The sequence below is a fragment of the Siniperca chuatsi genome, linkage group LG22 (assembly GCF_020085105.1).
Source record: "Siniperca chuatsi isolate FFG_IHB_CAS linkage group LG22, ASM2008510v1, whole genome shotgun sequence".
Lineage (NCBI taxonomy): Eukaryota > Metazoa > Chordata > Actinopteri > Centrarchiformes > Sinipercidae > Siniperca > Siniperca chuatsi.
This window is the reverse complement of record NC_058063.1, coordinates 13150762-13162696: the sequence shown is the minus strand read 5'-3', so window position 1 is coordinate 13162696 and position 11935 is coordinate 13150762. Positions and strand designations below refer to the sequence as shown.

The 11935-nt window shown below is 46.2% G+C and overlaps 1 protein-coding gene across 6 annotated transcripts in view; it reads right to left on the bottom strand.

Annotated features, from left to right (window-relative positions):
- si:ch73-335l21.1 (insulin receptor substrate 1-B) overlaps positions 1-11935 on the bottom strand; it is a 44692-nt gene that overhangs the window by 28784 nt on the left and 3973 nt on the right. For 4 of the 6 annotated variants that reach the window (XM_044184960.1, XM_044184962.1, XM_044184961.1 and 1 more), the window contains exons 2-3: positions 4120-4421; positions 564-3753 (exon numbers count right to left, since the gene is read on the bottom strand). In XM_044184960.1, coding sequence (XP_044040895.1) covers positions 564-3753; positions 4120-4421 — 3492 coding nt within the window. Of the gene's footprint in view, positions 1-12; positions 139-162; positions 390-563; positions 3754-4119; positions 4422-11935 lie in introns of those variants that run through there. The other 2 variants (XM_044184963.1, XM_044184964.1) reach the window with 2 other exon arrangements.

Genomic DNA, 11935 nt, shown 5'->3' with positions numbered 1-11935 from the left:
AAAAGAAAAGAAAAAAATTGAGGTGGGGGTGTAGCACTGAGAATGCTTACACAACATTCAAGAAGCCTAGAGAGGATCAATGGTGATTTCCATATCGATATTCACTGATATTCCAATAGGTTGTCTGGCCTTCAGCACCTAACATAATCACATAAGGTAAAAAATGTGCATATGCCTTTAGAAGTACACCAAGCCCCAGAGAAGGAACTCTATTTATGAATTGTCAGAGCAGCCGATGTATATCTCATATTGTGGATTATGCAGACAGTCATACAAATCAGACTGGTTTCTACATTCTAATCTGGCGGCAGGAGAAGTTTCATTACAAGCATAGATGGAAAGGGAGGCTGTGCTCTATTGGATTATCTTGAAATCGTATTCTTTTCCATCTGAATAATGTGACAGAGCACAAGTAGGAAGAGAAAAGGACAGGGAGATGGCACAAATTGAAAAAAGCTGTGATAGAGAGATCACAGTTTGTGTGAAGGGAAAACTAAAGAGACATGATGCTAAATACAGTCCAATAAATGTGTTTTAAAAGAATAAAGATAAATAACTCTTACCTGTTCCCTCCTTGTTTCCATTCTGATGCGTCCGCAGCTCCTCTGATTTGTAGAAGTCGATGCTGGCGTAAGTGTTGAGGCTGGAGCTGCTGCTGCTGCCGACTGCTGGGCTCACTCCCGCGACCCCAGAACCTCCACCCAGTACAGAGAAGAGGCGAGAGGGGGCTGGACTACCTGAGGGTCCATCCAGGCCCAAATGGGGGCTCTCTTTGTTGGCCAAGTCCAAGTCTATGTAGTTAAGGCCTTGCTCTGTGGACGAAGTCTGAGTATTTGTGGGAATGGACTGCTGTCCAGGGAGGGCGAACTGAGTGGAGTTATCAGTCACAGCACCATTTCCCCACAGCATGCTTTCAAAGCCCAGCCGGCGGGCCACAGCTTGGGCATGTTCTGGAAAGAGGGAGGCAGTGGAAGAGGAAGTAGAGGTAGAGGTGGGGAGGGAAGGCGAGGCAAGGAAGGTTTCTGAGCAGTGCCGTCTGCGTCCTTGGGGGTCGGCCCGGATAACTTTAGCCCCATGGTCTGGGTTGGTTCCTGGTTTTGCTAGGGGGAAGTCTAGACCCCGTGATAGCACTGGAACAGAAGGATCAGTCCTGGTGGGGGAAGGGGCTTTGGGGGAGACACTGGATGATGACCTAGGGACGGTGCTGCTATTCAAGCTGAAGGCCATCTCTGTGTAGTCTCCACAGGATGTTGGGGACTCAGACTCACTCACTGATGGAACATTTTCTCTGCTTTTCCTAAGTGGAGCCTCAGGCACTTCGGCCCCCTCTTCACGAGGGCCAGTAGTACCCTCTTCACAGGCTTTGGGGGCATGAGCAAGAGTTGGAGGCGTGGGAGGGGTATGGAAAGAGGGGAAAACTAGTGAAGTAAGGGAGAGGGGTGAGGGGGACGGAGAAGGGCCCAGGTCCATGTTGACATACTCAGAGGCAGCTGGGGGAGTGATGGGGGCAGAGGGGCTACGGGAGAGGGGGATAAAGTTCCCTAAGCAAGAAGTTGGTCTGTGTTGAGGATACTTGCTGCTTGAGCCATGAGGCAGTGATAAGCCATGTCTGAGACCCCTGCCACGCCCTCCACCAACCCCAGTCTGGCTGCACTTCTCCCCCTTAAACTCAATGCTTACGTATTCCCCAGGGCTCTTAGGTTCTGGGGGCAGGGGGTTCTCCCGGACCCTAGGAAGGGTGTTGGCCTTGGATACGTCAACAAACAGGCTCACTGGTCTGCTTCTAGTATGGCTACCCTGCTTGGACAATCCACCAGAGCCCCGTCTCTGCTGGAGCTTACTCCCATCTTTGGACTGAGCTCCACCAGCCATGGTGCTCACTGACTGGGTAGCTCGTTCCTCGCTCTCCCCGAGGCTCTCACTGCTGGCTGAGCTGGAGGAGTAGGAAGAAGATGAGAGTGACAGGTGGCGTCCAACCACTGAATTGCCCGCTGCTGGTTGCTCCTCACGCCCTCCCATAGTCCTTCCTCCACCCATTCCCCTACTACAACTCCCATTGGGCCTTCTGCCTCGTCCGGGCCCATCGTCAAAGTGTCCAGCAGAAGGGTTGTGTTTGTATGAACGAGGAAGGGAATAGTATGAATACACCATCTTAGGGGCTTGCTGATGAGAACTGGTCTCCAAATGACCAGTGTGCTCAGGAGGTGGGGGGCTGCCATTTACAGAACGTGCACTGATTGGAGACATGTTCATATAGTCACTGCCTGCCCTGCTGTCTGCACTGCCACTGTCCACCCAAGCCCCTCCAGAGAGACCTACCCGCTGGTCAGGGGAGCAGCTGCTATTAGGGGACATTATCATATAGCCATCAGAAGCTGGTGGAGGCCGGATCTGCTGTGGAGGGGACACGCTGTTGTTAGGGGTCATGGCCATGTAATCATCAGCAGGTTTGGAATCTGCGTCTGGCACAGAGACGGCCAGTGATTGGGATAGGGATACTGGAGGCTGAGTGACACCAGGCAGCATGGACATGTACCCATTGTCCACACCTAAATCTACACTACCACTTGCTCCTCCACCCCCTTCATTTTTGAACTCACCCGCCACATCCAAGTACCCTCCTCCTCCCCCTGCTGACCCAGCACCCATGACAGATTCCCTCTGTGTGGAGGAGGAGGTGGAAGTAAAAGACTCACGGCTGGTGCTCCTTGACATGACGGCATAGTCAGCTGAATCTTCATCTGCTGGCTCCTCAGCTCTGCGCTGGCGTGGGGCCATCCTCTCCAGCGCCATAGGAGGTAATGAAGCCCGCTTGCTCAGCAGCCTACGTTCAGCTTCACATTCGCGGCTGGAGGAGCGGCGCAGCACTCTCCTGGTCTGGGGCTGGGAGCCACAGGCTGGTGTTCCTGGTGCTGGCAGGGAGCTGGATGTCAAGCTCCCTTGATTACTGCTGCTACCTCTGCCACCACCACTACATTGGCCCATTAGGATATAGTTGGCTCCCTCCTCGCCAAGGGACTGGCTGCCGATGCTACCAATAGAGCTTCCAGGGAGGCTCGGGGAGGGGAGGAGCGTGTGATCCCCAGGACTAGAGCCATACTCGTCTGATGAGCCATAGTCACTGGGGGAGCCTGAGACAGATACGCGATGGGACGGGACACGACTGTAGGCACCAGACGGACCAGCACCAGCAGAGGATGTTACGCCTCCAAACTCAGAGCCATGCCCAGAGCTAGAGGAGAGGCTTGGGGCTGGGGAGGGTGCTGGGGTGGAGATGGAGCGCATCAACCCAAGAGGAGTTTTAGCAGCTGTTGTGGGGGCTGAACGGGCTGACTTTGACCTGAGGATTGGGGTGGTGGAGCAGGAGCCATTGGTGGAGGGGCTGGAGCTCCGTCCTTGGAGCGGTGTGGTCCCTGTTATCCCTTCCTCACCTTTCCCCCCATCACTGGCAGTGCGAGACCTTGGGAAGCTATGCCGTGGGGTGGGAGAGGCATTGGCACTGCTGACCCCTGCTCCACCGTTCACTCCTCCAGGAGGCTCAGTTCGGGGCCGACGGGTGAAGCCCACCTGGCTGGGAGGAGGGTTTGGGTGGTGGCGACGTGATGGAACACTGATGGGGTTAGAAGCAGTAGCACCTCCTCCAGGGCCGGAGTTCGACTGTGACTTGCTGCGTTGGCGAAACTCCTCACTCAGTGCCTTCATGGCCTCTAGCAAGGTTTCATGCATGTTCTGGGCCACCACCGAATCATCCACCTAAGACATGACACAAAACAGTAAACTCAAATCATAATTCTGGTAGATTTACAAATTTATTTGTGAATTCATTCTTAGTTACATATCAAACCACTGAAAGAATTCGAACTGAATTTTCTTTGGACATTTAAATTTGTGATCCTCATGGAAAACCATGTTTGTATTTCAATAAAATTTGGAATAAAAGGAGTATCTTTAAATTAGGACAGCTTAAATACTGGTTGCCATAAGGTTACATGAACTCTAACCATAACGTTGGGTAACTTTGCAGTTTCTCTGACTTTGTTGATTATAGGATCTTTACGTAAATGTGGGATTGGAGGGTGAAACTGTTAACATAAAGAGAACTGCAGATTACAGGCTCACCTGCATCCAGAACTCGCCCGGGCCTGTCACAGCAGAGCGTCCCACCTCAACGAAGAAGAAGTTTTCTGAATGGCCACAGCGTCGCACGTTCATTAGCTGCAGCACCACAGCAGCAGCATCAGAGTTGAGCTTGACAAAGTTGACTGTCTTGTCAGTCAGGCAAAGGCGATAGATGCCCACCAAGTTCTTGGCTTGACCCAGGCCTTTGGGCCACACTTTTACCTGCCACACCTCTTTGAATGCAGGCCCGGGATTGGGCACTCCATAGTCTCCCGCAGCCCCGCTGTCAGTGGGGTTCTTACCTTTAGGGACAGGAGAGAGAAACAAGGAGATTAAAAGGTTGTTGGAGTGAAAAAGGAAAAAAAAATATAGTAAGATATGACTGGATAGGAAAAAACAGAGAGGTAATTAAAGTGTTACAGAGTAGGATTTATGAAGAACACTGGCAAGTACAACTGCTGCAACAAAGCACTGACATGACCTTCATGCATATGTGAACAAAGGGAACACCAGGTGAAACCACCACTATTTACCTGTTAGTGGAGAGCAAGGTGCCTCTATTATGTAAGCTCTGCTGATATTGAGCTTTTCACTGATTTTTAAACCAGATCTGAGATCAAACAGAGCATGCAGGAACTTGAGAGACCTGCTCACTGTACCTGCAGGCTCCATACCTGAGGTCTCATTTGTGAACCGCACACAGACATCCTGACATACACACAAGCACACATACCAGTGCAGAAAGATAAAACTGTTGACAACTGAAACCCCGAACAAGAATGATGACTATGAATGAAAAGCAGTCGTTATGGAAAAACTAAAGTGAACCAACTTGGAAAATGCTTAACAAGTGAATCTTCTCCAAAACCAAAGCAAACAATGCCAATAGATGGCCAGAAACCTAAGAGCAAGCACTCAGTAAGATCCTCAAGAGCCATTTTCTGGAGTTGCTCTACTGACAATAAACTGGCTTTGTAAACGAATAAAAGTCTTTTAGCGGGAGTGCAGGCAGTCCATTAACCCTTTGAGTTAGGTATTTTGTAATCAGACAATAGGGAATTACTGAGGCGAGGAAAAACAGGAGAGAAAGCTTTTGGTGAGATTGGATCCTGGACTGGTAGGGGCGATACAAAGGCAGGGGACTAACTTAACGACTCAACGATATTTGGTCGCCTGTTTGGTGTTTTAAGTCACTGTATTGTTCCCAGATCTGAAGCAGGAAATGTGCCCGTTACCCCAGAAAATTACCTTAATTCTAACGTGCTGTACAACTCATTATCAGCAGCTATTGACACTGCCACTGAATATATCAGATTTACCTCTAAGCACTATTACTTCCAGCCACAAGGGACCTCACATCTGTTGACTAAAAAGCCCAGGAATATAGGAATACCATGATGTGACTCATGTTTTAGGGTGTATTCTTATTCTTCTTTAAGGAACCACCCTAAAATGTTCCTTAAACATGACCCCTTACTTCCCATGTACCACATTTCAATGACAGGTTGGATATGTCTGAGCATGATCTCAATAACACAGAATCAATCAACTTCATGACAAGACTGAAGAAACAAACCTCCACAAAGAGGCCCACCTGTTCCCTTCATGGGAACAGGATGTTCTTTGTGCAATAATGGTGAACTTGAGCACCTGCCTTATTAAACTACCACATCTGGCATATTGAAGTATTGACGGGACAAGTGACTTTTTGACAAGTAACTGAGTGAAAGATCATTATTTTCACAAAGCTTGTGTCGTATTCTAGTTAAAGCAATGATTTAGGCCCAATCATGCTAATCACAGTGCACCCTGACCGCAGAATTATAAATATATGCTTGTATGTCTGCATGCGTTTGTTCTTCCTTTCCCATGCCTCTGCTGCAAATCCTACAATGACAACCATATGTAGACAAGAAGCCTCAGCATGCACAGTGGACGCCATATTAGCTGAGCTTCTGTTATGACAAACATTTCCACAGATCATCGTCCCAAAACATTTCTACTTGTGATTGCAAAGGACGGCAAAGTCTGACGTGTTTCGTTGTGTCTTCTTCCAGTTTGCTTCCCCAAAATTGGAGGATCGCTCACAACTTGAAAGCGACTTAGAATAGATGTTTTGTTGAAAGCCATGGAGGCTGTGGCTTAGTGGCTGTGTGTGTGTGTGGAGGCACTGACTCACTCAAGGCCATGCATGGCAGTTTCATGTACTGCTTTTCTCTGTGCGCGAGGAGCTGTGTGCAAGAAGTCCTGTTTGCCTCCTCGATTTAGATTTACAACAGGAAGGGAGGTTTGGGGATTTTTCAGTGGGGAACAAGGGAATGAGGGAGTACAGGAGATTCCAAAGAGATATCAGAGAGCCATTAAGGAGGGAAAGAAGGGCCTTTTAAAAGACTCTTTAAAGAGGAAGAAAAAAGCGTGTTTTAGGATTACTTGGATTAAAAAAATCGAATTACAATTTGTTCTAAATTTAAACTTTTTAGCCCGCTACCTTTTGAAATTGATTCAGACTGCAGTGCAGCATATTCCTCAAAGAGTATCTTTTCCTTTTTAAGAGCCCATTTAACATGTCTTTAGGAGAGCACAAGTGTGTTGTTTGTTTTGAGTACAGTGCAGCCTTAAACCTCAGCTGTGCCCTCAACAGCACTTACACACACACACACACACACACACACACAAACACCCTTGATCTCAGGGCCACTCAGGCTGTGCACATTTATCGACAATTCTCAAAAGCACTGAAAACCTTTGAGAGGTTTTCCCAGACTCCTACAGGGGCGCAGACCGATTTACCACTATTGAACATAACAGACCTTTCTTCATGGTTACATAAAGCTAGGGTTGATCCTACACGCAGCCGTATGAATTATAGATTGCCCCTGGCTTTCCTCTGGGGGACCATCATGGCAGTATGGTGCTCAGCGGAGATGGCTGTTGAGAAAGCTGTACATTTTTCCCCCACTCTGCATAAAAAGGTTATCAGACGTGCAGCACAACGCCGCCCCTATACAACATAATGAACCCTCAGAAAAACATGCACTCAAAATGGCCCTTAGCAGGAGATGAATCTAAGGACTAAAGGCAGATGCACATGAAAGCAAAATACACCTGGAGGTAATACAGCATCTGCGTTAAGCTAGCTGGTTGGATGATACAACCTTGAGGGAGGGTGTACATCAGATCAAAGAGTTCATACAAGGTGATTTATTTCAAAGTTTCAGCATTTCCCTTTTTAGCAACCTGAAAACAACTAACACTGGCTTATTCACGCACCAGTTGTTTACTGCACTTTTGCCACGACCACACATGAAACATTCAGCCTTGCGTGTGGCTCGAGAATGGCAACCTACACGGCCAACACTGCTGTCTATTCATGCCTATTTATTTGCTATGCTCGAGCTGCCTCCCTTGAGAACATAGACTGTATATAAAGAGGCCATAATCTAACCCAATTTTCTCAAACTAGGATTTTAAATATGAGTTTAGTTATTGGCGTTGAGGCGACGCTGTGTCTCCCTGGCTTTCTCATTGCCTTCATGCTATAAGGGAGTGTGTGGGTTTCGGGTGGTGTAGGGGTGCGATATTTACCCCCGGGGCTGCCAGATGCCTGCTGGGATATTGACAGTTCCTCCCTGAGTGACAGGCTGATTATTGTTATGGTTATCACATAAATCCTAAGGAAGTAGGATCCCTTCCATAGGGGTCTTGAGGGCCTGTGGATTGTATCAGCTCACCCACAGCAAGAACAGGACAGGGGGGATTGTTACTGAAGCACTATGCCACTGGGTGGGATTCTAGTTGGTTTAAGATTGAGTTTTAAAATCTAAAGTCTCCACCACCTTTCATTTCCACCTTTAAGTTATGGTCAAGCAACAACCTTTATGTAATGCATTTCTGTGAAAACATTTTTGAATGACTGAAATTTATAGCAAGAATCATAATATAATCTCTCTTCTCAGTTAGCTAATGCAGCCTGTAAATCAGGGAAAACTACTCTGGCAATGATCCGGCTGGCTCTCAGTAGGTTCTGTTTCAAGTGTCTGACCTCATTGCCCTAGCATGCTGTGCTGCGTCATAACACCGCAAAACACTGCGCAGAAACTTCTGAGGGCTAAACCCCATTTTCTACCCCCTATCTCAGCTACTGTGCCCCCTATACCACCCCCACTGCCATACCAGGTTACCAACACGGATAGATAGGAGACAGCTGTGTACTTTTTGTCCTGGCATGTATCTGAGAGGGAAAAGAGAGCAAGCAACCCACCAGTAACAACAGTTGTTCTAATCTCTGGCTCCCATGTGTACCCGTTTCCCTCTTTTTAAACTCCTCCGCTTCCTATCGCTTCATCCATTTCTATCATCTGTAATCCCACTGTCTGGGCCCACACTCAGGGACACAATGCTTCCCCAACACCAGCATCTGCCTGAGGTTAATTTCACATGTGGTTTGTGTTAGCCAGAGGAGCACACACACACACATAAGGGCATGAAATGATTGGTGATGCATCCAAGGTTTGCCGTCCCTTGACGAGACACGCAAAAAAGCACTATGAAAGTAATCTGAAGCAAAATCAGCTCAAACGCCTTCACCAAACTGGCAGCCATCTTGGACTTTGCTGGTGAGCTTGGCTCAGAGTTAGTAAACATACTGTCTCAGTAATATCAGGTCAGAACAGGCAAAGAGTCCCCAGAGTAAACTTGTAAATATGAACAATACTATGGTTATTATTATGGTCCCGCATCATTTTAGGGCCTTAACCTCCAAAATAGTGAGTTTTTAAAACAAAATAATACATAGTTTTGGAAAACTGTCCAAGTTTCCTCTTGCACAAATTTTCCAAAGTGGATAAATTGAATTTTAGAATTAAACCATTTAAGAATTCTGGGCTCTCCGGGAGGTCACCTGGTAAAGCGTTAAACCATCAAGGCTGAGTCCTTACTGCAGCGGCCCAGGTTCGATTCCAACCTGTGGACCTTTGCTGCATGTCAGCCCCTCTCACTCTCCCGCCTCTTTCTACAGCTGTCACTGTCCAATAAAGGCAAAATGCCCAAAAAAATGATCTTAAAAAAAACCAAAACAACATTCAGGAATGTGTTCTGGCCTACCAGGCAAGTGGCCTCTCCAACTTTCTTTTTCACAGTAAGTTCATTTAGCAACAATAAAAAGTGCAGAGAATTAAGGTCAAGCTTTAAATTTATAAAAGCAGTTTGGAAATGTAACATCTACATATTATAAAGTATATTAAGCATTTGCACTTTATAGATACTTTACCTATACTTGTACACATAAACATAGAGGCACAAGCTCATGTACCAGCATGCAGCCATTTATAAATACTTAGTCACTATCTGCCCAGTCAAAGTTAATAACTAGGGCCAAGGTAATGCAAAAAACCCCAGTTCCACTAAATAAAGCAGCCGTGTTTCCTAATGGTGTAGAGAGGGCATCATAGGATTAAGGATTTAATGTATTATTATGTTTCTTTAAGCACTGTGTAGAAGCATTTGAAAGAGAGTGTGTCCAAAGGAAATAGGAAACTCTCCAGCTCCCCAGTACCCTGTATACATTCCTCTGAGCTAAGATATAGAGAACTACAAATGTTTTACACCACTTTCACCTCATTTTACTTGAGAACTCTTGGATTTCATTCCCAAAAGCAATGCATAAGGGTTCCTTTGACATTTTTCATTTGTATATTTCTACGTTTGGCTTTTTTTGTGGTTGAAAGACACAATACACCAAAACAGAATAGCAGGATGCAAAAACACCCAAAAAACTATGAGATATGTCAAAATGTTTACATTTCCTGTAAAGATTGGAAAAGGCAAGATTCCTCATATGTCAAGACACTGATGTTACAGTACATCCAATCAATGCAGTAGCTTGTATTGCATCTCCCGGAGGAATCAGGTAATGGGGGCAATCAATACTTATGGGCACTCATTGACTAAATGGATCTTGTTGCCCCTGGCCTTGCTTTGCTGTCAATCAAACCCGAGCACTTTAATTGACAGGCTGCTTCAGCGGTGAGCCGCCCCCGATGCACAACGGCAGACATGAGGAGGAGTGCTCCAGGCCATATCAGACTCAGTACGTTTGACTGTAACTCTGACGCAAGGAGCTGCTGCATCGCAACAAGCCAGAGCTGGCCATGCTGAAGCCTGGCTGGCCAGCTTGTCGTGTTAAATGAAATTACAGGGTGTTAACGTGCGCAAACTATTTATGCAGAGGAAATATCCTGTGGCAGCTCACCGCCCTTGAGCCTGGTTTGGAGCTCTAAATGAGCATAAGAGGACAAAACAGCTGAAAAGATATGGTGGCACTGAAAACAGGCCACTACTCTAGATTTTATGGCTTCCTCTTGTAACGACAGCATCCACCCCTGCGCTCTCTCCGCTCTGACTTTGTTAGCACACAGCCTCTGCTGTGCCACCAGCAGCTGACCCTCGAGACAATAATTACTGCCTAATTAGGGAGATGAGCAGTGCTTAAGCGCGGCTCAACGTTTAATCAGCCAGCTCGGCTAGCCTCTGTGAGATCCAGATCTCATTGGCCAGAGCAGCCAAACGATACTCCCTGACAGAATCTGATACACACCATAAAGGACAGTTCACTCAAAAACACAAATGTCCTCATAACAGTTCAGATTTGAGAGTTTTGGTGTGATTTGCGGAGGTTTGGATATTAGCTGTGGCCCAAGCTGCATTTGTTTTATGGTGCTTAAAGTGTCAAAAATGACATCATGATAATCCATAGACCTAAGTGAAAACAGATTTACAGTGAAGGAAAAACTGTTCACATTGAGGTTTGTGGATTAGCATGAATAACCATATCATTATATTTGGAAACAGATGTTGTTTCTCAGCATTTCAAATGTAATATTTTGGAGCTTTGAACATGAAAACTAAATTCCACTGAGATTTACTGTACTGCAGTGATGTCAACAAACCCCTGAAGATCACAACAAAGCCATTAGAACAGATAGACAGTGCTCTTGGTTAAGGCCACAACTAAAGATCATTTTCATTATCAGCTCCACTCTGGGCAACGTAAAAATAATTAAAGTTTTAAAGTCCATTCTTAATCTTGGCATAATAGTGCTTTCCATTATTGTTTCATCTGTTTGATTCTTTTTCTGCCTGCAAAATGTCAGAAAGTGAATAAAAGCCGATCACAATTTCCCAGAGCACAAAGTGACGTCTTCAAATTGCTTGTCTTCTCAATCAGCAGAACAAAATCCAAATATATTAAATTTACTATCATATAAAACAGAAAAAAAGCAGCAAATGTTCACATTTGAGAGGCTGGAACCAGATTATGTTTGGCATTTGTTCTTGATATAAAACCAATCAGTTATTTCAGCACTAAATCAGAAACAATCCTGTCAGCCTTATGCTTTTTGGCCGTGTTTTTATTTTGCTACTGTAATACATGCAGCCTTTCTGCATGTTCATGTTGGTGTTTTTGTTAACGCTAGTGTTTCTCTCTCGTTTAGTGCCACTGGCTCCAAAGTTTAACTCTGCCATATTGTTTTATTGAGGTCAACAACAATTCCTGAGGTGGTGCCTGAGCTGCGGGACAGTTTTCCTGGCAAACGATGATCGTGAGCCACACCTCCGCCCGTTTCGTCGAGGTTAAGCCTTTACACACTCGACTGACTCCTAATAGTTGAGCAAATAGCTGCCCTCAAGCCTGATACTGTACTCGCTGCCCAAAAGGGTCTTACTGGACTCAGCTGAATAAATAACTGGGATCCTAATATCGCCCTGCACAGCAGCTGGCTCGTGTTTGTGTAATTACCGCCGGCTTGAGGGGAGG